The sequence below is a fragment of the Fusarium venenatum genome (genome assembly GCF_020744135.1).
Source record: "Fusarium venenatum strain MPI-CAGE-CH-0201 chromosome Unknown EDB82scaffold_2, whole genome shotgun sequence".
Lineage (NCBI taxonomy): Eukaryota > Fungi > Ascomycota > Sordariomycetes > Hypocreales > Nectriaceae > Fusarium > Fusarium venenatum.
The window spans coordinates 694822-718970 of NW_027072130.1; the positions used below are offsets into that span (position 1 = coordinate 694822).

The window sequence follows — 24149 nt, forward strand, 5'->3', positions numbered from 1 at the left end:
CTTTTCTGCCATAAAACATAAACCTTGTCTGTTTGTCCTTAGTGATTATTGTTAGTGGTTCATCTCGCAGAAATGCCTCCATCAGAAAAACCATATCGTATCTTTCATGCTCTCTAGCGAGTTGGAGAGGCATGAGGTCGCTTGTGGGCAGTTTTCCATCCATGTTCGCTTTCATTATATTGAGGCATTGTCGTAATGCCTCGCATAATTCCAACGTGTAGCTCTTCGTTCTTGAGGCCTTGGATACTAATGGCCCTAGCTAAGTCGGATCAATCGTGATTTCGTGATGGCTCACTATTCTCTTCACAAACCAAACCTTGCCTTCGTTTACCACAATTTTCAGAAGTTCGCTCCACTCCTTCTCCGTAGGTCCTGCCAATATATCATCGGCAAGAAAAATGTCAAACATTTTTTCTTTCTCATAGTAGATGGTGTGTCTAAGCAGCATTGCTTTGTTTAAGTGTTCACTGCTTCTAAGGAGAGCCTCGATGCATTCGTAGGCTTCGACCATGATTGCTACAACCAAGTCTGTGATATCTGGACGTGCACCACCATTGAGAAGCCGTTTGGCCGTACCCCATGCTTTTGCTTCGATTGCTGCGTATAATACTCCGTAACCGAATTGATTTATAGCGTTTACGTGGTCTTTGCTTTTGCCAAGTATCCGACTAATAATCCCTTCGTTTTCGACACAGTGATGAAGGAGCGTAGACCCATTGTTGCCAATAACGTTGACATCTGCTCCAGCATTAAGAAACACAGCGACACGATCGAATGCTTTAACATCGGCGGCAACTAATATTGCTGTATTACCCATCCTATCCTTCGCATTGATATCGATATTATACGTGGCAAGTATGTGAGCAAGTAGCTCTGTGTCCGTGAGCATGTGTAGGATAGTTGATCCGTTTCCATTAATGTCGCAGATGTTTACTCCATATTTCATCAGTTGTGCGATGGTGCCAGGATCACGAGTTCCTTTTCCTTTAGCAAGGCTGTTGAGAATTGTTTGTTCCTCGTTGAATTTCGAATCAATCTCAAGGACTTCGAAGCCATTGACAAAGAATTCCATCATTCTCCAATCGGCCATGTGAGTCTTCGCGAGACCATGTAAGGGTTGACTCGCGTGTTGTAAGAGTATTTGAAGATCAAGGTTGAATGATGCATCGACGAGTTGGCGGATAATATTGCACCTGCTTTTGAAACTAAAAGTCCGAGCAGTCACAGCAGAAATCGCAGCACGCATTGCTCCGCGGTCATCCTTTGTCTCAATGATCATCGAGATGGTAAGTTGGATCACTGTGGGGAACTCCTTTTCGATTATGAGATCGAGAAGTGTCACGTTGGGCTCTAGATGGATGTACAATATCTCAGGGCAGCGGTCGGTCGCTCGCTGAAAATGTTCCAGGCCTCTGGCGTCTAGGATACGGCGCTGAAAGCTATTGGTCGGCCCGGACGATACACCCCCCCAGAAAATCCCATGCAATAGATCGTAAGAACAATCGAGTGACTGTTGAGGGTTTTCCGAAAACCCAGGTTCCGGGTTTTGTCCTGTAGTATAACCACCTGCCTCTATCAAATCACTGTGTCCGTTAGCATCATCAAAGGTTTGCCAGAAGGAGCGTTCCCGTGTCTTCGGTGTCGGGTTTAGGTCGTGAGCAGTGTTAAAACGCAAGTGCCTTCCGAAGAAGTTGAGCTTTGCTGCGAATTCAAAACAGAGATCTATTATCGCCTCCTGGCTTATCTTGCGGACAAAGAGACCAGTGTCCAGGCCGTGCTTAGAGCAAGGGGCTTCGTATTGATGTGTCTCCAGAATGTGACGAAGTAGTGGATATGGTGCGAATCTGATCAAGTACACGATGGGGCAACAAAGTCCGTCATTGTAGAAATATTCTCCTTCTCTTGACATATTGTCAAAATATTGCCTCAAATCAGATCCCTCGGCTGAGCTAACACCAACGAGGGCACTGACTGATTGAAATCTGATAAGGCTCCTATCTGCCGCAACTGATTGGAAGACGAATCGGCTCTTTTGTGCTGCTGCAAACAAAGGATAAGAAAACGTGCCACCTTTCAACCTGAGGTGACAAGCTCTGTCAGGATGGATAGAAATGAGATATTCAGCTCCATGTTCTGCAAGAACATAGAGGAGGGTAGTGTCTGGTGCAGAGGTTGTCTTCTCTATCCAGAGTCGTAAGGGGAACTCTGATAAGAATTTGTCTTGTCTCACGCCGAAGTGCTGTGCAAGATTGGAATGATGAAAAACAAATTCCTTGGCGTATCCTAATAGTGGAATATCTGTTAAATCCTTGACAGTTTGATGTGGTGCCCGAATTCGTGATAAACAGATGTTTGCTAGAATGTCATGGCTTTGGCCCTGAAAGCTGCCTTTCAATCCTTGAGTATACAGTTGGTGATTTCTGAGAAGAAACTCTCGGACAGATTCATGAATAAACTGCACTATAGGTGGCGACGACTTTGTGATCTCTGCTAGGCCTTTCGATGTGTCCAAGACAAATTTTTTCAGAACCTCAGGGCTGGCGTTTCGAGGTTCTTTGCCTTGACTGAAATGAATAGCGGCTCGTAACTCCTGTGGTTCCAGGGGCGTTTCAGCAAATAGTATCCATTGGAAGGCCAAGCATAATTTTGGAAGGATCTGGCCATCTCTGTGAAGTATGTCTCCGAAGAGAATATCCAAGCCACTAGGAGTCCGTTTGAGCGTTTCCATCAATGAGATTACCGAATCGCCGTCACCTCTATCTGTTGCCTTCTGAAGCAGGGGTATAACCAAAACCACCCAGAGGAACATTCCAGAACACTTCTTTAGAATCTCGTCTTTGACTGACTGTGCTTCGGCATCTGGAATATCGAATATCTTGAGCCGATTGTGTATATAAGCCTTGATGTCTTCAGTGTGGTTACTGCCTTCTAACACAAGGTCGTGACAGCCGGCCAGGCCAATCAGGGGATAAGGACGGCTTGCAAGACACATACGAAATGTGTCTGATTTATGATCCTCAAAGAATGTAAACATGACTCGTATCTCGCCTTCGTCGCACTCATCCAAAGCGTCGATAAGGAGATACAGGCGACCCTTTGCCTGTCGGCTAGTAAGCGAACGTGAGAGAACCTCTCTCAGATCTTTCATCTCCCATCCCGATTGATCAATTCTTTTCAGATCCTGGGACCTGAGGCTGCCGATGTTCTTTTTCAGGACAGGTTCTGATAAGAATAGGTCGTGCAGGATTGAGCGATAGAGCTCCTTAGTTGTTCTTTCTTCACCCCGAGCACTGAAGAAAAATGAAATTACATTGTCGTTTTGAGATGTCCCTTTCATATGTTTGGTTAAAAACTTCATCATGACTGACTTACCCGAACCAGCCTTCCCTTTGATCCAGAAGAAGGGACGAGTTTCAGCGCTGGCCTCTACCGTTCGCCAGTCTCGGTACATGGGATTGTCGAGAAGCCAGGAACAGGTACTTTTCATAGCATGTTCAATATTCCCTTCCCGGTCTCCCATTCTTTCAAATGGTAACTTCGAGATAACTCTGTTTTCGAGTTGTCGATTGGTGATTGAACGACTGTTTCGCTTGTTAGTAAAATGTGACGCAGAAAATAGATACGGAATATGACCTGAGCTCGCTGACAAGAGAATCCAATATCGAACCCGACTTTTCTTGTCCTGACTTGGCGGAGGAGTTCTTAATAGCCTCTTGAAAGAGCTGTGAAGGAAGCTCTTTGACATCGGGAGCCTTCAATCCAGGAATGTTAGGAAACTTCATTGGCATAACTCCGAAGCCGGTTCCGAGGCCCTGTTGGTCAAAAATTGATCCCGGCGTGTTGGTTAACCGGAACCTATCTGAATGTAGCCTTTCAGACTTGTAATAGAGGCATAGCGAATAACATAGCCCAAGACCTCGAGTTAGATCAATGACTATTTCGTCTCCGCGTGAAAGGCTTCCGCCTTGTCCCTTGTAGTGTAGGGAATGGGCAATTTTGTTATGTAAGTGAGCTGGGAGGCATGTGATTTGGATCTCAAAGATAACTTCGTTGTAATATCGGACTGGGTCATCACCAAGGTAGTGTGCTTCAACATGATGATTCTCACATTCGTATGCCCCGAACCAAGCCGCCCAATAGGTGCCAACTGGGCGGTCTGCCAGGAAAATATTTGGAATGGCCTTGGGACATAGTGTCTTGGAGTTGGTGATAATGTGAGAGATTTTGGTGAGATCATGCGGATAGTCAACTATTATGCGAATAGCTGCGAGGTCATGCACTTCATCCATCATTTCTCTGAAGCCGTCCCAGTCGTCTTTCCTTTGCTTTTTTCGGCGGCTCATCGATTTCCTGATAGAATCACTGGACTTCACACGTCCTTCGATCATGCCATCAATCTTTTCCGATTTGAGAAGCTTGTCGTATTTTGTTCTCACCTTGTCGACCATGGTCTCATAATCATTCTCGAGTTCTGGCCAGATATCAACTAAGAATATTTCTTGCGCTTCTTCTTCTCCCCTCCATTCGTGTTTCCGAAGTTGTGCATCTATTTTTGCACGGAGCGAACTTGGTAGATCACCGAGTGCCGGCATGGCTGTGAGTGAAAAAAGACAAGGTCAGCCTGGTCGGTTTGTGTTTGTGATGTTGTATTTCGTGCACCAATGCAGGGTTACTGAAAGGGTTGCTTCAAGCTGCTGGTCCTTGGTTCATGTTATGTGTGTATGGATAAACAAAGGGAAATGAGGAACGGCATGGGTTTTCGGAGCACGGTTAGACTGACAAAGCAGAATACTTAGGCCAAGCGACGTGCCGAGTGGGCAGCGTGCATGCTTGACTTTATCAATGCCTCACTTCTCCTCACATCGAGGCTGACGTGCATGCTGGCTGGCCTCAATCTTGGCTCACTTCTCGCCTACCAACGACACTGAATATTTCGCCGATCTTCGCTGTGGGTTGAAACAGGTGTGAGTACCCCTCTTCGACCAACAGCACACTTTCATCGTTCAATTTCCTGGGCAATGTGCTGTAGCCAGGTGCCAGGGTAATCGGGCGGCCAATTACAACACGACAAGCTGAGTTCTGTGCAGTAGGTAGACATAATTGCGAATCCTGAGTGAACGTAAGCGCTGTGGCTTGAAACAAGGCGCTGTACGGGTAAGGTAACTTGATGTTGGGATGAATCTCGAAAGACTTCAAAAAATACAATAGCTTCACTTTAATTTGTGATCCCGAGTGAACAATGATATAGGTAATTGATATCGAAAGGCCTGATAATGTGTGTAACCCTGGAACTACCAATGTTTAATTTCCTGGGAATGTACTGTAGTCTCAATTCGGTTCATAAGCATGAGCAAGTCGTGACTAAACGACAGTATCTTTTCGATTAGATGGCACTCAGCCGTCATTTTGAGGTTGATGATAAATCATTGTATCTGCTCCTCTTAAGTTATTACTTTTCTCAGTGGCTCAATTCGCAACTAGATTTAGCGCAAGTCAGGCTTATTAACTATCCCTAACTTACTACCTGGTTTGAATCAAAACCCTCTACTTCTTTTTACCCTTTTGTGTTCATTGCGTTGGGTGAAATCCATATCCTCAATACCACGTTTTGGGCACCCATCATGATATAAATCTCCACTCTGTGCTCGTTCCAAATGATGCTGATAAAGCTGGAGAGGCCAGTTTGCGTCTCTGGCATATGGCAAGGTCTCCCGTACTAACCGGGCAATAAAGGATTTTCGACCAGGTTCATCGCGACCAATCTCCTTCTGCAGGCGACTGAGGACAATGTCATGATAATCTCCCAATTCCTCATCTTGAGACTCTATCAATGTTTCTTGTAATCCCCATATTTGTGTTGGAGAATTATTGTTCTTGTCGAATGAAGCCTTGCCCTTGATGAGAAGGTCCAGCGACTTGAAATACATCTCCTCAACGTTTTTGTTCCATGTCAAATCGAAGGCAGCAGCAGCAAATAAAGTAAAAGCTGATACCGTGTTCGCTGCGTTGAGTCGTATTTTGACCTTTGGATTCGCACCATGCTCTAGAAGTATTTGGATCAAGCCGTCCTCTAAAGCAGTCTGGAATTTCGGGCTTGCTGCAGTGAGGGACTTGAGAGAGCATTGTGGGAGTATCTCCGTGAGAAATCTTGCCCAAACTGTTGTGGGGTGCATGGCACCCAATATTGATTCGTTTGGGTTTGAACCGGCTGCAAGAACAAGTTTCAACTTTTCGTAGCTCGCGACCGGCCATGTTGCATCTGAATTGAAAGGGTCTGATAGCACCACTGAAATGGGCGACTGGTCAAATATCCAAAGAAAGCTGGGTATACTTTTCAACTTACGGGAGAGATATCCCATGAGTGGCAACTGTAAAGCAAGTATACGGCACAGCCTGTAAGTGTATTTGTAAACATCGGGGAAGCCTTCAGTGAACCTTGCATCGACCGTTGTAGCCATATCGTTCATAATAGAGTCCATCTCGTCTACTAGTGCATCCAACTTGACCTTCGGAACTTCTGGGTCCTGATCAAGGACTAAGGCTTGCTTCATGGCTTCACGTATCTTCACGAAGAGGTGAGTATGTTGGAAGTCTTCCTTTGTTACCGTGCCATATTGTCCTTTAGCCCCATGATATAGCGTGAAAGCTCCGTTCGAGAGGCCAGATGATTTGAGCCAACCGACATGGGCTTTCAAGATTAACATACCAGGACTGAACGTCTTTGAATGCGCTTTCTCAAGGAGTTTTGACATTTCAGCAGTAGCGAGGAAGTCTGCAACCGTTCTATGAAGAAACGCAACCTGTCCCAGCTGCACTTCGAGCAATCCTCGACAGTGACCGTTAATACGACGAATCGTGTCACTCGCCATATCATGAAACCACTCTGAAGACTGCTCGATCGGCAAAAGACTTTGCCAATAATCTTCCTCGTCATACTCAGTGTCCACAAAGTAGTAGATCATGATGTCCATGGGTTGCGTGGCGTATAGAGCCACCTTGAGCATTCGAGCCATATGCTCGTGATAACAAGGACTTACCGAGTCCAGGATCTGTTTAAAGAATGGCTCCAGCTCACGAGGAAAGCTCGATAGTTTCCTCTCCAGGTCAGTGAAGCGATCGCCCTCTGTTAGCCCTTCACGCAATTCCTTGGTGACTAGAACGACCCAGAGGAAAACGCCCTTGGCCCTTTTGGTAATTTCTTCCGCGAAAGACGTCGCCATTTTTGACTTTGATGTGAGGGCTTTCCAACGGGAGTGAGTACACAAACGATCTCTTGTGTATTGTAGAATGTCATGCCATGTCATTTCATGCATAGTGATTCGTGGTATACTCCCTGCACCAAACGCGTCCTCGAATACATTCCACGGTCTGCTTGACAGACAGATCTTGATGTTGCACTTAGCAATCTCTTTGAGATTTTCGCAGAACTCATAAAGGTCTCCATTGAACTTATCGAGACCGTCAATGAAAAAACAAATTTTGTAAGGGGCTTCACGCTGCTTGGATATGCGAGCTAAGATCTCGTGGAGCTCTTTTGTCGTCCATTCGTCTTTTTGTGAGGTCTCAGCGGCCCAACGGGAAGGACAAGCGGTCCGGATCAATTCAGGGCGGGATCGAAAGATGTCGTGAAGTAGAGTCCGTAGAAGTCCTATTAGGGATCTTTGCATCTCTGTGCCAGAACTCCGGAAGTAGCAGCTAGAAATAATCGGTCGATCTGGATGAGACCATCTCGATAGAACCTCCTTTGTCTTGTCGTGGTTGGCGATAAACTTCATAAATGTTGACTTGCCTGATCCAGGTTTGCCAGTAACCCAGAAGATACTGTCCCCATGCTCAAGCCAGTGAAGCAGCTTGGCCTCAGCCTCTTGTTTGGTTTTGTTCTTACATTCAGTCTGGTGTCCAGGCGGTGTAAATACCCATTGGAAGGTCTGTTGGTGAGCCTCGGGTATTGCCGTGTGCCGATGATCCCTCATATCAAAATATAAGGATTGAATAATATCAAGCTCTGTCCCGACCCTTGACTCAGTGATTGAAAACTGACCCATCCTGTTCTGAAGCAAGTTTAGTTCGGCAGAAATATCGCTATTCTGGAGTGGTTTTCGGTCCTTGATGAAGCTTTCAAGTGTTTTTTGCAGCTCTGATAGCTGTTGAGAATGCTGGGCGCCTATCATTAAGCTTTCTCTGCGGAGAGCGGCTAGCGTACGGGTGTGTTGAACGTTGTAAATACTACAATCAATAAGTAAATGTGCATCGATATACATGGTGGGGTAATTTCATACTGTGAAATGGTAGTTATGGCTGTTGTTAATTGTCCCTGTAACCTCTGGAGCTTCTCCTCTGCGCCTCTGACTTTCTTTTCCCCGGCATAAACCTTCAATGTGGCCTTGATGCTCTTGCGTATAGATCCTTTCGTGTCTTTCCCATTCATTTCTTTTGTCGCCTTCAGAATATGAAAAGACTCTATTTGGCACTCTTGGAGAACATCTTGCAGGACGCTATAAACGCGATGCAATTCCCGAGTACCATTGTCTGCTTCTTGCTCCAATTGCTTACTATAACCATATGTATTGGAAACCTGAACTGCAGTATGGTCAAGTGTCGGGGTGTCACGAAAAACACTGTCGCCAGATGTCAATTGTTTGGATACCTCCTGGAAAGCCGTATTTAGGATTTGGTAAAACTTGTCGGCCTGCAACTGGGTTGTATTGAGGTTTGAGACAAAATCTTGTGATTCACACGAAGAATTGTAGAATTTAGTCGTGGTAGAGATGAACTGCGTAGCAAAAGTGATGAATTGAACAGCGGCACTCGCAATACCCACAGCAGATATCGGATCCATCTTGAGAAGGGTATTCTAATTTATTGAGATACACAGCTTAGCATGGGCAGCGCGGCGAATATAATTAATTAAGACAGTAAGCGTTTCTATCCATGCGCTCTGCACAGCCTGACCTGGGCGTTTTTGACAGTGACTTGTCCACATTCTATTGGATACATCGGTACAATATAATTTGCACTGCCCACGTAGTCTACCATGCACCCTTCTCTTTTAGGCTATTGGGAGATAGACTTGGAACATTATTGCAAATAAAGTACTATAGGTCAAATTGCCTCAACACTCTGTAGCAGTAGTTTATGTCCCTCCGTCAAACACTTAATCTCGTCTGCAAATTCTCTCATTCTCTCTTGTCTCACCTTGTCAAGAGTTACTCTTGACCTGGAGTGGGATCTCAATGCGATGTCTACATCCGTCTTGACTGTAGCCATAACACCTTTGAGTATCACCTTGAGTTTTGTTGATGTTGTTTTGATCAGCGATTCCATACTTTCGGCCATGGTGATGCCCATTTTCGGAAAGATGACTCCTTGTTCAATGTGCCCTTGAACTATAGACCTTTGACGCGCCGCTTTACCCGTACCTGTTTCAGTTTAGCCGATTGCAATTGACAAAGGATAGGGGAAGAAGTGTACTTACCGGATTGACTAGCGGCAGATCGATACACAGGGACCATATCTTGCAGTATGTATGAGTTGTAATTCGACTCGGAAGCGTATCTGCGTATAGCTCTTTAAATATATTAGCATTTTGTAATAGAATTGTTACATTAGACAGATGTCGGGCGAAAACAAGTGACTAGCCCTACCTTAGTTCCGTCAGGAACTTCCTTTCCTCTCTGCTCATCTTGTACTCGAGATTTCCAATCTGCAAGTCAACAGTTTGGATAATGACGTCCGAAAGCCGTCGAGGGAGTAAATCTGTCGAAGAAGTTAAGTCAGCCAGTCCCAAATACTCTCCATAGTTCAAGCCTACCATGCAAACTGATCTTGAACGAGTTCAAAAGGTCATTGACACGATTAGAAATGGCTGCGAAAGCTTCTGGCACTTCTTCTTCGACGAGGTCCCATTGACCTTCAAGTTCCATACGCATTTTCCAGATAATTTTGGCGTTCCAATTCTCGTGTCCGCGTTTCGGGGTCTGATGGTCACCATTTCTTAGACACCATGCGTTGTATTGAGCTATACATCGTTAGTGTCAGAAATCATTTAGTTTGTGGATTCTTACTCCAGTGCCACTGGTAAACATTGTCAGTCTTCCTGGTTCTACTTCTGAGGAGATAGTCGGCTACTTACAGTTGTCCATTCCGAGCCTTGTCGACTTGCAGCCTGATCCCAGTGCTGGTCTCTCTGACCTGTGATGCAATTGTATTAGTACAGTGTAATTCTCCACAGATCCATCATAGACTTGGCATATACCGAAAAAGGTCATTATCTGTTCTTGGAAGCAGGTTTTAAAGTCCTTTTGGAATGTCTTTACGATACTAGGTACCTGTGTGATTGCTTAGCATTGTCTAGAGAGGGGTAGAGTGAAGATTTACCTGATCTATGAGCTGGGTGACGTTTGTATGTACAGAGTCGTCCAACTCTTCAACATCATCCTGCTTTTGAATCCAGCTACTGGCCCACAAGTCAATCGTATTGAGCAGACTAGATAGCCTGGACTTAAGGAAGTGGTTCGCTTCATTGAATTGAGCATCTGCAGTCACAGTGTGACAGAAACGACGAAGGTCTGGGATCCCGCTGGCTTCTACAAACCTGGCGTTTCCTTTTGGGCAATACTTCTCATACCACTTGTTAGACACACAGAAAACTTCAAGGTTTCCACCGTTCATCTCTGATGAGTAGACATTTCGTAGATTTGTCTGGACATGTCTGTTCCGCGCTTGGACAAGGAGAAGCTCTTGTCTATACCAATGTCAGATCAATCTCCTCAACTTGGATTGAGGTCTGACTTACTGCTTCTTGGCAACCTTCTTTCTTGCTCTGTCGTTAGACTGCTTTGCGTTGGTTATCTCACTGTCTAGCTGAGTCATGATTTCGGTAGGAATACTGTTGTTTGGGCCACAGAACTCGAGCCTTGCTGTGTGAAGATCAATTTCCTGTTGACATTATGAGCAATGGATAAATAGAACATCACACCAAATATCATACATCTGACTTGGTGCACACAACAGAAACATTGAGCTTTTGTGTGCCGGAATGTTCCCATTCCATGGGCATATGGCGAGAGAGAACATAAAATAGCGAAGACTTGAGCGATTGGTCTGTGATGGCACGGGATATCTTGGCCACAATTAAGATTGTGTCACATTTGATGAGATAATCCTGTGTCGCTCTAACCCTTGCCAGGTTTGTGTCTTGGAGACCTGCAGAAAGGCTATCTGTTGATAAATGTTTCAAATAGATAACATTCGTTAGACTTACCTGGTAAGTCCGAAAGGACAACTCCTGTCTTAAGGACTTGGGAGTCAAGGTACACACTAGATTGTCAATGTATAAGTAATGTTTTGTGAAAGTGGGAAACGTTCTCTTACCGGATAATCTTGGTGAACGGCCAGAACTTGTCTTGCATGAAGAACTTTGTCTGCTCTACACATTCATCAGCCGTTTGTGCAGTGGATGTCCAAAACCCATCAACGCCGCCTGCAGGCCACTCAATCTCCTCTGTCCACTTGATCAGCTGATCAGTGATCCTTTCCAGAGCACCTTCAGACATATCTTGCGCCATTCTTTGGGTGAACTGTCGTTTGTGTTTGAACGCAGCATGCAGTGCAGACCATGCTTGTTCGGATTCTCTCATGTAGTTGTTGTAATCCTGCTCCGAAGTTTTATCGGACTCAACGCCTGGAAGGAACAATTGCCTGTAGCTCCAAAGAAGTTCCTTGATGAGTTCTCGGATCTCTGGTGTCGAGAGATACTCGACGTCAATAGTGATTGGTTCAGTGTGCTCTGCCTTCTTCTGTCGATATTCGGTCACGACGGAGGTACATGCGGACCCAATATCGCCCTGTCATGAATGCAATATTTATATCATTTTTCCTATCTTGTGGCACGATGAAAACGACATACCGTTTGAGCAACTCCTGGGAAGTGAAGTAATGAATTGATAAGACTGCTTTTTCCTACACGGATAATTAGTGCACATTTAAAAACAAGGCGCAGAATTCAGCAAGACCATACCTTCACCCGAGTCCCCAAGAACAGCAATTGTGCGTGTGTCAGTGCCCTGAAAGTGTCGTAGACTCTTTGAATCATTGAGGAAGTTTCCAACCTCCGAGTTCGACTCTCTTGAGGCGCCGGCTTGCATTTTCTCAATAGCCCTCACGACCTTCTGAGCTGTTTTAGAGCCTTGAAGTAGTGCATTTTGGAAAGTATCCGTGAAAAGAGCATGAGCAGGTGCTACCTCTGTTCTAGCATCGTAGGGAATCATGGGAGCTGGTGGCTCAGGAATTGGCGACGCTACATGACTAGAGCTTGGCGTGTCTGAACTTGGCGAAAGAGAGGATGAAGGCCGAGTCTTGCTGTGTGGGGTCGATGGTGAAAGAAACGACGAAGAAGTTGTTGTGTTGTTACTTTGACTCAATGCTTCAGATAATTTAGGTCGAGCGATGGTAACTGGTGTGAACGGTGACTGTAGTTGAGAAGTCGGGGTTGATGTTTGAGACTGTGGGGGTAACGAGAGTGACTGAAACGAAAATGACTCAACACCAGCTATCGCACTAGAGGATGGAGGAATGCCATATGTGCTGCCGAATTGGAATATCCCACTTGAGCTAGTGCTTCGTTTCGAGGACTCCTAACCAAAGACGAACGAGCCATTAGGTGAGCGCGAAGAATGCAAGTAGGTTTGTGGTGAGGAAAACGAGAAATCAGTTTTTCTCCCAGGAGTATCACTCTGACTAGAAGTTATCTCACTCTCTCCTAGTGATAAGTCTTGGAAAAGAGTTGGCAGCGGGTTTGACGAGCTGTTTGCCATGATGGAATCCAGTATAAGGTACAGAGGGAAAAGTGAGTCGGTTGTTGTTTTGCGAAGTAGACACGGGATGCAATATGCTGAACGAGGGAGTTCTTATCGAATAAATTATTTATGCTATTCTCCATGGCATTGCAAAGTACCTTGTTGGTTGGGCTCATGCATGTTGGTTCGACATTTACAAGGGACATGGCCATTATATGTTTCAGGACATGCACGCGACCAGGTGCAAAGGCCCAAGCGTGCCTATCAGGCCGGTTTCCCAGCCACAAGCGCTCCACGTTTCTCTTATCTCAGGGCTGTGTAAAAGTTTTACCTCTTCTTATCCTATGGTTTGCAGCGCTGATCCTGTATGTGTCGTATGTTATATGGATGAGACGCGGGATACCCCCAGCGGGCAGGACCACTCTCAGCCGTACATGTGCGTTAGGGCAGCATGTAAATTGGCCGCTAGGAGTATGACAGACGAAATTAACACTAGCCGTAGAAAACCAGGGGGGTTGCAGGAAGCTCCTGATTCAGAGAACGCAAATGCCTAACGGTCGACACCTTTATTTAAACTGAGTTCTCACCGCATTCAAGAGACTCAATGAAAAATTACTATCACTGCGCTTCTCCTTCTAAGTAGTAAAATATGAATTTGTAACCCTTTATTGAGTTCGATGATCTGGGGATATGAGTGTCTTACTAAGGGTCAGCCCAGTTTTGTCTTTGAAACCTCCAAGAGTATATGGAGTTACTACCCGATTCCACGTTCTCATTGATATTGGATCCACGTGTTAGAGAAAGATGGGAGACCTGATTTAAACATACTTGTGAACAATCTCTCCCCCACACAATCGCTTGATGTACCTGCTGGTCAGCTAGGTCAATGTCCAGGGTAACTGTCGTTGCCATAGCCACCCGTGAGGCGAATAATAGGTAGCATCACCGGCGAAGATGATCCAACTGGCTTTGAACTTATCAGCGCAACGATTATGGGTGCTGTATAAAGTTCTCCCGTTCGATTCGATATCGGATAGGCTAATTTCGGACTCATTTACACTACTTAACCCTGTTTCCTATTTATAGAAGCCAGTATTATAAGGTCAAACAACTACACTTAGAAGTACATTCCTGGTATTGAACTAAGGGAATTATATACAGCTTGGTGTTGGATGGAAAAAGAAGTGGTGGTTGAGGCTAGTGACTTGGTGACAATGGAATGGTTCGAGTCACTTGGCATGGAATGTATTCCTTGTCCTTTCCAGCATGTAAACAGTATTGGATGTTCTTTCCATTGCGCTGAAGTTGATTTAGTGCGTGAAAAAGTATTAGATTAGCACATTCTAAAGTACGCAGGTGTTTCGAATGCCAACACAACTTGGAATACCATTCACGTTTCCCCATCATTAGGCGATGGCAACTATGATTGCATGAATATTGTCCATAATTCTGCCTTGCGTCCCGACCCGCTTGGAAGGCATCCATACACCGCGACCAAGCATGTAGGGTGGGGTAAATATACAGGGTGACATTGTGATGGGTTTGAGGCTGTGTTACAGCGAGAGTGCTTTTATTTCCCTCAATGTCTCTCACCTTTCGTATAGTCCTCAATCTTATGTATTCCGGCGCGTTAAATGACAATTACGACTTTCAATGTCTCTTGCTTCTTCCCAACTTCCCCTCGTCGAGAGGTTCCTGTGCGACAAGTGCCGGGGGATACCTTGGGATACATACAGTTCTATAGACGATAACATAAATTTTTTTTTGAGTATCACAAGAAATTTGCTGAAATAGAGAGTTCAAGCGACAAGGGATATCCGATGTGTCAGAACGTCCGGGTTATGCTTATCTATGATGGTATAAATTTGGCAAAATACGAGCCCATGCATTGGAGTATTACGAGACTTGGAATTATTACGCTTGGGATGGATGGAATGCCTGATGGCAGAAGACCCATTCAATTCGAAATGGAGGATATTGACCTAGTGTCGACGGAAAATAAAGTTCCAAGTGTGGTGCAACGTATAGTACACCTAAGAAATAATGGCATTGCTGATGAGCCCATACTGACTGGAACCTATAGGACTAGCATCAGATACACTGGAGGACGACTTGCGAGTGCTTTTCGAGAACATCAATCAATGGCTGATGGTCTGTACCATGTCCGGGAAGCATGAGAAATGCGCATCGCTAGACTCGTGCAAATCTAGCACATTGGCCTTACCAACTCGACTGATAGATGTTGGTACCCAAGATGAAAACATCCTCTGACTCATCGAATGTCGGAAAGAGTATCCGAGTGGCAGTATGAACCCTCTGTACTTGATATTGAGCTATTGCTGGGGTGAAGGGAACCGAAGTGCGCGTACAACACGAAGAAATTTGCAACAAAGAACGAAGCAAATTACTATGCAAGAACTACCAAAGACTATACAAGACGCCATTAAAATTACTAGACGCCTAAAAGTTCGATACCTTTGGGTGGACGCAGTGTGTATTATCCAACCAGACAACCACAGTGACACGGAAGATTGGCAGATTACTATTTTAATGCCTACTTGTGTATCGCAGCGTCAATTGCAGAGGATAGCTAAGAAGGAATACTCGTCGAAAGACCAGTGGCCAAGTTTCCTTTCAAAGAATGGTGTTACCCCGATGGCAAGACAATTGTATGTCCACATTATTCCCGGAGGTACTTTACAGTTCCGCTGCTCAAGCGCGGCTGGTGTCTTCAAGAATGGATTTTATCTCCTCAGATACTGCACTGGACCAATAATGGCTTGATCTGGCAGTGTAAGAAAGGATTCTTTTGGGAATGCCAGAAGGTCTAGCACGATGAACTTCCAGAATCTATCTATAGCTCTATGACGCTTAGATGGACTAACGACTGTCCTTTACGGGTAAGCCTCTTTTACATACCAACAAATATCTGGCAGATGCTTGATTCAACGAAAGAGGAGGCCCTCGGCAAACACTGGAGCGACCTCATGCATTGCTACAGCCAAATGAACTTCACAAAGAGTGGAGATCAACTAGCTGCTATCCACGGAATTGCAACATATCTATCGTGTCGTCATGAAGTGCGGTACTTTGCAGGAATATTCGAGTGTCAAGATCTGAATGGGCTGCTTTGGGAATTCTAAAGCGAAAGAGAACAGCGATCCAAGACTGATGACTTCCCCAGTTGGTCCTGGGTCTCAGCTAAGGGAGTTGTTGAAATTTCACACGGTCACCACAACAACGAAACTTCGTGGATGAAATGGATTGGCGGATTCCCAACAGACAACAAGATACAAGACTTCAAGAAAATTGTAAACCGACAGATCCATTTCTCGGCACCTCTGGTACCGCTCACGGCTGAAAGGGATGCCGAACAGTACAATTCGCACTGGACATCATTCGTACTCTCCACCATATGGCCGGGAAATGAACTTTACATTTCCTTTGACTATTCTGAATCTGAACTTGTCTATTTCAAAGAGTCATATCTGTTGTTCCTGCTGGAGGCGCGCAATCACTATGTCGACATGGTCATTCTAAAAGGAATTGTAGTAAAATGCTCTTGGATGGATGGCGATAATATGTATCAGCGGATTGGGATGTTAAGCATCTCAGACAAGGACATGGGAGTAGGATTTGAATGTTTAGACTCTCGTTACTTAGAGGACTGGAGAACTGACGTTATTCTAGTGTAATAAATAGTCTAGTGAATTCGTCAGCACTATGAAGTTATTCTTTTGCGATGGATGATACATGGTCGTTCAACTTGGTAATTTCTGCGGCTGCATGGCAAAACCCCGAAACACAACTGTTCTTTCTGTAATAACTATCATCGACAGAGTTCATCAGCGTTATTCAATCTGACGTGATACTCTTTGTTGTCCCAGAGAGTGAAAGTGAAAGCCATTGCTGTGACTTCCGAGACAGGGGTCAGGAGATGCATGTACAAAGACTACTAAAGGCATTGTCTTTAAATGTCCATTGTATATCGTCTGAAACCAGCAAAGGATTTATGGAACTGTTGATAGCTAATTTATACAGGACATAGAACCCTTTCAACACCAATGAGATCCTGGACCCAGCCAAAATATACCCTTGTCAATTGATGAGTATATAGATCCAGCATATTCCCCCTCTTCCATCTGATCTCATCCAATTCAGAAACGCCATCTACAAACACACGCCATGTTGTATTATCTCAGATCAACAGCCCGAGCAGAGAGAGAAGTCGCTGCCCAATCAACCGTCACAATGTCGGCTGGACATCCAAACTTGTCCCTTGGGGACCCCATACACGTCTACATCGACCACTCCAACCTCACCATTGGGGGCGACACAGCCTACAAGTCTAGGGGTATGGGCCCGTGGGAACATAAAGTCTTGGCGCTTCGTCACATCATCATGAAGAACCTCGATTTCATTGAGACTGCAAACTCTGACTCGGTAAACCCTGACTCTACGAGCCAAGGAACAGCAGGTTACGATCAGAATTTTGGAGTTTTCATGGAATTTTGGTACTGGGCAGGCGTTTTTGTTTTTGTTTTGTTCGATTTCCGTCCTTTGAACGGGCTTGATAGACGGAAAGTCTCTAGGTAGCGAAAATTGTGGTTTTTATCTGCATAACAGCTATCCGAAACTTATCATATCCCACATGTGATTTCTAGTTGCTAAGTACAGCTGCTTGTTGTAACAAGCAGGCGAGAGGGATTTTTCCTACATCAGACGTGACGTTACACCAAACACCTTTGCTAGACGAAATATTTGCCAGGTATAATTCTAATGACTGTGGCGATGAATGTCACCTTTCCAAAATCTAGACTCTGACTTCCTAGTTCAAGATACCAAGTTAATAAACGGCTGTAGGGTTTAGAATCCTTCCGAGGCTTGGACTAGTCAATTGAATCGTTAGGTCTTGTAAGGTTGAACAGGGCAGTGCACAATGCAAGGTACATATGTTCCGGGCCAATTAAAAATACCGTGCTTACGAGAAATCTATTGTGGCGCATGTAAGTGCAGGGATGCTGGATCCTACCCGACGGGAAAATCGATACATCTAGTTTAGCTAGACGTTTTTCTCCTCGGCTCTTTTGTTTCTCTGCGTTGTATGTTTAATGGGCTTAGTGTTAGCTCAAATTAATCTCGGATGTCAGTATATTATGTGGAAAAGGGTAGCATTGTCGAACCAATAAGCGCTGATTACGTGAATTGTGGCTCCCTGTCGAGTTATTTCGAATCCTTCCGATTTGCACAAGTACGTCTAGCAAAAACGAATAGTAAACCCTCGTAAAAAACGTGAAGAATCCTTGAAGGAGGTATGCCGGAATACATCTGTTTAAGCATGTTGATAACTCACACTTCAAGATGAGTCTAACTGTTGTGGGTTTTATTCTCCTTGCCACTGAAGTTCAGTGAAAAATATAAATAAGCAACATTCTCTTCTCCATATGTCAAACACATTCATCTTCATTGCCTACAATCTCAACCTTTATTCAACTCATTACAAACTTCTATTCAAGATGCACTTCCCCTCTACCCTTTCGGTCCTGGCCACTGCCTTGTCTCTTGCTGTTGGTACTAGCGCCTGGGCCCAGTCTGGCGACGGAACTTGGGTTGCCAACAACGAATATCACTACCTATACCGAACTGGCTGTATGTGTAGAATCAAACTTATTCATAACAAAAACTAACATTTCTAGGGACTGCCCATGAGTCGTGCACATGGAGGAACACCGAAGATACCCGCGAGCAGGGTACAGCATGTGCTGTGAGTGATATACATATTCTCATCATATCTTGTTTTCTGACCGCTATTATAGTACTGGACCAATGCCCAAGGAGGTATCGCTAATGGACGTGAGTAAAAGTTCTACTACTATCTTATTATGATTACTAATAAATGTGTCTAGATTGTCAATGGCAGGGCCCTCCTTACAACAGAATCGACTGTTTTTAGGGGAGTCATGGTGAACATCAATTTCATACCTAGCTTTTACGGCAATCTTGTGTGATTTAAGCGGAGTTGGTAGACAGAAACTTCAATTCGAGTAGCTAGATTTGTGCTTTCTATGTGTATAAATTTCATCCCAATACCATTATATCCCTACACGTCATATCTAGTTGCTAAGTACAGGTGCTTTTCCATCCCACTCGCTGCTCTCGGCTGCGTCAACGAGCCACTTTCCTAAACTCTCCCTTGTAATCTTGGGCATCCATGCACAGCCCTTTCCATCATCAGGCCAAACCTTGACTGGTCGAGCCTCACCCTCTGCGAGCATGACCGGTCGTGAAAGAACAAAGACGAAACCACTCTTTCTGACAAGACGATCGACTTCGTTGTGATCCTTGAGACCAACTCCCATGCTCCCATGGCTAAACAACATCTTTCCAGGAAGGTTCATCGAGCGCCATGAAGAGCCAGCGCCCTGAGCTGAGTTGACGACAATCTTAGGCTTAGTGAGTAGTTCAGCTTTGTTGATGGCTGCGATGAGAGCAGTCATGCTGATAGCCATGAAATCAGGCGTGGTGTCAGGGCGCAGTGCAGCGAAAGGCGATTCGGTGACACGGACTTGTGCAAGCGCTGTGATGACAACCTGAGGTGGTTGAGGAGTTGTGAGGGCCTTGGTAATATCTGACTCTGAAGTTGGGATGCCCTGAATAAGAGTGAGATTTGAGTGAGAGGGAAGTTTGGCGGTTGTTGTGTTGCGGACGAGGGCGGTAACTGTGTGTCCTCGAGAGAGGGCTTCTTGAACAGCCAAAGAGCCATTTCGGCCTGTTGCGCCAATGACGAGGAAATGCATTGTAGTAGTAAAGTTATGGAAGGTTGAAATTTCTGGGTGATATTGTAAAATAGAAAATGTTGGAATTTTTAAAGTGTTGATTGAAGTGTAAATGTGTGAGAATGGATTGATAGAGAGGAAAACATTTGGACTTATGGTGGTTGTCTTTATAGCAAACCTCCTCTTTATTCTGTCCCAAGGTATCGGCCGATACTACCGGTCCCGATATTTCGGCCGGATGGGTGGCATAGCCATGAGTAATCACGCTGGGGCTGAGAAATCAGCACTAGCATAGGTAACTTGGGCAAAATTGCAAGAGAATGGACTCTTCTAGACCCGCAATGCAGGTTTAGCCAATCCTATGAGAGGCAGTGTTATCTCATATCGGCCGAGAGACGACTGTACCGGCCGGAGGGAGTGACTCGGCCGATATTTTGAGGAGATGATTGGCTAGGTCGGATTCGAACGGCATTCTTGGTTGCAAACCTCGCAATTGATCATGTAAGATGGAGGGATTTTTGCAAAAAGACCGATGGCTGAGCAAAAGACCGAAGTATTCTCATTGATTAACGGTAGATTGGAAGGATTTGAGTTGTCTTACGAGCAAATATATATAGGCGGCTTAGGGAAGTGAGGATCTGTTATAAAACGCATCCACAGCACAAACATCTACCGTACACCTATACCTCTCTCATCATCAACTTATCCCAACTTGTATAATTAAATCTACTTTATTGATCAAAACTTCATCATCATTTAACCCACCTTAATTCACCATTGCAATGTCATCTCCCAAAGTTGCCATTATCGGAGCTGGCCTCTCAGGCCTTGCCCTGGCTCTGGCACTGCACCAACAGGGTATCGAAAGCATAGCCTACGAACAACAAAGTGCTCCCCTCGATATCGGAGGCGCAATTATGCTCTCCCCGAATTCTCTCCGCGCTCTAGACAAACTCGGTGTCTTCAAGCGCATGCTTCCTCGCAGCTACAAGTTCAACGAACTATACTTTCTATCTCAGGATGACAAGCTCGTCGACGTCTTTGTTTTTGGAAACGAGGAAAAGTACGGGTACACCGGTATTCGTGTCTACCGTTTCGAACTTATCAAAATCCTCCTTGACCTTGTCCGCGAAGCAGGAATCAACGTTGAATATGGAAGAAAGTTTGACCAAATTGTCAACGAGACTGAGCAGAGTGTTACTTGGCGCTTTACTGATGGCTCAGAAGAGACAGCTGATCTTCTCATTGGTGCTGATGGTATTCACTCTCGTGTACGATCATATTTCTACCCTGATCTCACACCCAAGTTTACAAACATGATCGGCGTCACAGCTGCTGTTCCAACAAGTCAACTCAAGCTTGAAGAAGGCGACTACAAACTCCCTGCTACCTTTATGCACGACAAGCGCGGCGCTTTCGTCATCGCACCTCAGTTAGCTGATGGTTCGGAAGTTCTAATTGGCAAGCAAAAAGTATTCGTTGGAGAAGATCCAGGCCGTGATGCTTGGAAAGCAATGAATTCTGACAAGACATGGTGTGTTGACTTTCTCCGCGAAGGAAAAGAAGACTACCCTCCCATCGTCTCCAACGCGACGTCTCACATCTCACCCGAGAGGGTTAATCTCTGGCCATTCTACCTTCTCCCCAAGCTGGACAAGTGGGCCTCTAGCGATAAGCACGGTCGTGTGGCTATTCTTGGAGATGCAGCCCATGCTCTTCCTCCCACTGCTGGACAAGGCGTCAACCAAGCTTTCGAAGATGTTTATACTTTCGCTGGTGTTCTGGGTCAATTCAAACAGAATACTGGCAAGGGTTTGAGTAACACTTTGGATCGTTGGCAGAAGGGAAGACAAGAGCGTGTTGATAGGATCATTGAGTTGAACAATGAGATTAACAAGAGGAGGATGCCAAAGGTGGACGGTGTCGAGGTTGAGACAAAGCCTTTTGATGTGAACTGGCTTTACTCGGTTGATTTGGATGAAGCTGTCAAGCAGTTTGTGGGAAGTGACTGAGGTGGAGAAAGCATGAGGAGATGTCTGAGTGGTTTCTAATAACAGTGTTGTTGTTTTTACAGATCAGAGCAATTCACGAAATTGATATATTGTATGGAAGTTGAGGAACTGTCTCCAATTAAATATAGACAAAAGATTCTCAACTGATGCGGCTTTTCTCTTTTCCATTCACTTTCTACCTATGTAGCTATCAATGCACCCTATTCTCATAGATCGCTGGCCGTCTATTACAGCGTGTAAGTGCCCGAGGCTCCCAATGCTGAAGCCTTGGCAGACACTTCAAAATTGTGTTGGAAGTCGGCACGGCTTTGGACATGACCCCTCATTGGCACAATCTTGTCCAATATGACTCTGTGACGTTCTTCATCCGCATCCGCGCAAGCATCGCTAATCACCGTCGTTGCGAACTCAGCATCAGTTGCTGTGATTGCTGTTCTCAGTACACATCCTGAAGTGGTTAATCCTGTGAGAACAAGGGATTTAATTCCGTTCTCCTTCAAATGCTCCAGTAGGCCAGGCGACTTAAGAGCCGAAATGTGCGCAGGGTCTCGTTGAAAATATACTTCGGACTCGTCTTGCAGCTCAGTTGGTTCAGGGTTTGTCAAAGTCTTCATGATCTCTAGAAGACCTTGGATACGCTCTACGTCTTTGATGACGGGGATAAGAGTGCTGTTGGCATCGATGAGACAGTGGATGACTGTGATGCCCTGAGATTTAGCCCATTTTCGGAGTTGGACTGTGACGTCTCTGGCAGCGGCAGCGTTGGGAACAGCAGCTCTCTCTACAAATAGAGAGTACCAGTCTAGCAGAAGCAGAGCCGTCTCTGAAGGCTGGTAGGCGTATGGGGAAGAAGCATCGGTAGTGGCGGTGGTTGTCATATTGACTTGGAAGTTGATGATGATGTGTTTAATTTGAGAATGATGTTGTGTTTGAGTGATTTCGAACAGAATCTAATCAAACAGCGCTACGATCTGGCTTTATACTTCACGATACATTAATGAATTCATTCGAATTCCGACTTGATTTCTTGGTTTGTTTGAGGATTTAGCATGATCGGATATTATTGTCGGTGATAATGATGGATATCTCCAGTCGGTGCCGGATCGGCAACGGATTAGCTCCTATCACCGTATTGCGAGAGATAACACATCAAAGAGTGGGTCTGAACTCGGATAAAGCATGCTGAAGAGACATGAATCTGTTTGTGTTGTGAGCTTGAACCTTGAGGGAAGTTCGAATCCGCAAGGGCCTATCAGAGCTGGATGGCGAGCCCTACGGAGATTACATTATCAGCGTCTAATATGATCATTATGTGCTTTGCTTAGTTTACACTCAATCAAGTTCAATTTCAGGAGATGGAACGACACTCTTGGGGTAAACTACTTCATGTACGATTGCATTAGAACTGTTTTTGCCTCAAGGGCCCATCAATTTGATTTCATAGTTAAGAGGTCGTTTTGGCGCAGAGACTGACTCTGCTTCCACTTCACTTCTCCTGACAGCAATTCCCCGACAAGTCTCCACTGCTCACAAATACTACTAGTACAGCAGCAAATCTACAAAAGTTAGCCATCCTAACTTCAGTTTCGAGACAGACTCACGCTGCGCTCCCTGCAAAGATCTCAGCCCTCTTCGCATTAGTCATTAACCCCACACTCAGCGCGAAAGCAACGGTAAAAGCGCTGATCATGCCTAGTATTGCGGCCGGCGAGCTCACGAAGTAGAGACTAGTTATTGATCCCACGAGGAGGATAATTGCAACGACGATGTTGATGATCGCTACCGCTATCGTGATCGACCGCTCCTCAAAACGGCTAATCCGACGGATGCCATTCCTCGAAACTTCTTCCTAATAAGTCAAGTTAGGCTTCCGATGCACTGTATAAAGGATATCTGCTTACCGTTTCTGGCCAGTAGGCTCGGAGTGTCTTAAAAAGCATATCCGTCTCCTTCGGTGCTCCAAGGGAGACCAAATCCCCCTCATCATCCAGATAAGTCTTGGCCTCCCCACCCAAGATCGGGTTTGGCTTGCTGCCGTCCTCTTTCGCAGGTCCTCCGTCGAGCTTATTGCGAGCTACCTCCAAAGCTCGCCTGTTGGTATGTTGTAGTCGGTCTATCCTGCTCTGAAGGTCCAAAGCCTCGTCTGTTCCTTACGTTAGCAGAGTTCTCCTTCAATTCTCAAGACTTCCTTACAATACTCCTTCATCTTCAGCCTTAGCTTTTTAACCAGTTTCGTCATGTTCTTTGCCTTTTGTGTGCCACTGTCAGCCTGCTCAACCATTATCTCCCACGTCTCTGCAGCTTGTTCCAGTGACGTTTTACCACTACTAAAACCCCTCTCGTCCCATTTCCTTAGCTCCTTTTCGAGTGCCAGTAACTCGCATTGCAGGCAAAGAAGATTCCGAGCGCTTATCTCATTGAACCTTCGGAGTACAAGGAGCTCCTGATCTTCATCTGAGGTCATCCATGATGACAAAGCTGCGATGCCGATGAGGTCATGTTGAAGATTTAGGCAGTACGTACTCTAACTTGAAGAACCAGGTACAAAGTCCAAACCGGCAGAG

At 45.3% G+C, this 24149-nt stretch overlaps 10 protein-coding genes across 10 annotated transcripts; 4 read left to right on the forward strand and 6 right to left on the reverse strand.

Moving 5' to 3' along the window:
- Window positions 1–157: 157 nt before the first annotated feature.
- On the reverse strand, window positions 158–4794 carry EDB82DRAFT_122068 (uncharacterized protein). Its single transcript, XM_065607016.1, has 2 exons — window positions 3634–4794; window positions 158–3581 (listed from the first exon to the last, which is right to left on the reverse strand). The coding sequence occupies exons 1-2, from the start codon at window positions 4590–4592 to the stop codon at window positions 260–262; spliced, it is 4281 nt and encodes a 1426-aa protein (XP_065464454.1). The 5' UTR covers window positions 4593–4794; the 3' UTR covers window positions 158–259.
- Window positions 4795–5310: 516 nt separating this feature from the next.
- EDB82DRAFT_122076 (uncharacterized protein) lies at window positions 5311–8848 on the reverse strand. The gene is made up of 2 exons (XM_025732992.2): window positions 8280–8848; window positions 5311–8226 (listed from the first exon to the last, which is right to left on the reverse strand). The coding sequence occupies exons 1-2, from the start codon at window positions 8837–8839 to the stop codon at window positions 5535–5537; spliced, it is 3252 nt and encodes a 1083-aa protein (XP_025583943.1). The 5' UTR covers window positions 8840–8848; the 3' UTR covers window positions 5311–5534.
- A 254-nt stretch (window positions 8849–9102) lies between these two features.
- Window positions 9103–12315, reverse strand: EDB82DRAFT_553680 (uncharacterized protein; the record flags this gene model as incomplete). Its single annotated transcript, XM_065609621.1, has 14 exons — window positions 12020–12315; window positions 11909–11961; window positions 11374–11846; window positions 11264–11319; window positions 10991–11205; window positions 10796–10938; window positions 10378–10744; window positions 10256–10328; window positions 10133–10191; window positions 10065–10074; window positions 9812–10018; window positions 9645–9756; window positions 9476–9567; window positions 9103–9419 (listed from the first exon to the last, which is right to left on the reverse strand). The coding sequence occupies exons 1-14, from the start codon at window positions 12267–12269 to the stop codon at window positions 9103–9105; spliced, it is 2427 nt and encodes an 808-aa protein (XP_065464455.1). The 5' UTR covers window positions 12270–12315.
- A 2135-nt stretch (window positions 12316–14450) lies between these two features.
- EDB82DRAFT_544688 (uncharacterized protein) lies at window positions 14451–15628 on the forward strand (the record flags this gene model as incomplete). The annotated part of the gene is made up of 5 exons (XM_065609419.1): window positions 14451–14532; window positions 14592–14690; window positions 14881–15042; window positions 15088–15315; window positions 15393–15628. 5 exons carry the CDS (start codon window positions 14451–14453, stop codon window positions 15626–15628), a joined length of 807 nt encoding a protein of 268 aa, XP_065464456.1.
- A 1354-nt stretch (window positions 15629–16982) lies between these two features.
- Window positions 16983–17393, forward strand: EDB82DRAFT_473648 (uncharacterized protein; the record flags this gene model as incomplete). Its single annotated transcript, XM_025732997.1, has 1 exon — window positions 16983–17393. The coding sequence occupies one exon, from the start codon at window positions 16983–16985 to the stop codon at window positions 17391–17393; it is 411 nt and encodes a 136-aa protein (XP_025583948.1).
- A 920-nt stretch (window positions 17394–18313) lies between these two features.
- Window positions 18314–18750, forward strand: EDB82DRAFT_522947 (uncharacterized protein; the record flags this gene model as incomplete). The annotated part of the gene is made up of 4 exons (XM_025732999.1): window positions 18314–18446; window positions 18494–18561; window positions 18614–18650; window positions 18704–18750. The coding sequence occupies 4 exons, from the start codon at window positions 18314–18316 to the stop codon at window positions 18748–18750; spliced, it is 285 nt and encodes a 94-aa protein (XP_025583949.1).
- A 117-nt stretch (window positions 18751–18867) lies between these two features.
- On the reverse strand, window positions 18868–19720 carry EDB82DRAFT_494559 (uncharacterized protein). Its single transcript, XM_025733000.2, has one exon. The coding sequence runs from the start codon at window positions 19592–19594 to the stop codon at window positions 18911–18913; it is 684 nt and encodes a 227-aa protein (XP_025583950.1). The 5' UTR covers window positions 19595–19720; the 3' UTR covers window positions 18868–18910.
- Window positions 19721–20355: 635 nt separating this feature from the next.
- Window positions 20356–21585, forward strand: EDB82DRAFT_427640 (uncharacterized protein; the record flags this gene model as incomplete). Its single annotated transcript, XM_025733001.1, has 1 exon — window positions 20356–21585. One exon carries the CDS (start codon window positions 20356–20358, stop codon window positions 21583–21585), a length of 1230 nt encoding a protein of 409 aa, XP_025583951.1.
- Window positions 21586–21775: 190 nt separating this feature from the next.
- On the reverse strand, window positions 21776–22463 carry EDB82DRAFT_544691 (Isochorismatase-like protein; the record flags this gene model as incomplete). The annotated part of the gene is made up of 2 exons (XM_025733002.2): window positions 21776–21809; window positions 21862–22463. 2 exons carry the CDS (start codon window positions 22461–22463, stop codon window positions 21776–21778), a joined length of 636 nt encoding a protein of 211 aa, XP_025583952.2.
- Window positions 22464–23071: 608 nt separating this feature from the next.
- Window positions 23072–24091, reverse strand: EDB82DRAFT_430265 (uncharacterized protein; the record flags this gene model as incomplete). The annotated part of the gene is made up of 4 exons (XM_025733003.2): window positions 23072–23141; window positions 23187–23434; window positions 23487–23728; window positions 23779–24091. Coding segments are annotated over 4 exons (873 nt in total), but the record flags the coding sequence as incomplete, so codon positions are not given.
- Between the last annotated feature and the right edge of the window lie 58 nt (window positions 24092–24149).

Bases quoted from the DNA above. Each gene is read 5' to 3' on its own strand.
- EDB82DRAFT_122076 (XM_025732992.2), bottom strand. From the start codon at position 8,839: ATGGATCCGATATCTGCTGTGGGTATTGCGAGTGCCGCTGTTCAATTC. The intron at 8,227-8,279 runs GTATGAAATTAC...TATTGATTGTAG, and splicing joins GCCATAACTACCATTTCACA to TATTTACAACGTTCAACACA.
- EDB82DRAFT_122068 (XM_065607016.1), bottom strand. From the start codon at position 4,592: ATGCCGGCACTCGGTGATCTACCAAGTTCGCTCCGTGCAAAAATAGAT. The intron at 3,582-3,633 runs GTCATATTCCGT...CAAGCGAAACAG, and splicing joins TCTCTTGTCAGCGAGCTCAG to TCGTTCAATCACCAATCGAC.
- EDB82DRAFT_494559 (XM_025733000.2), bottom strand. From the start codon at position 19,594: ATGCATTTCCTCGTCATTGGCGCAACAGGCCGAAATGGCTCTTTGGCT.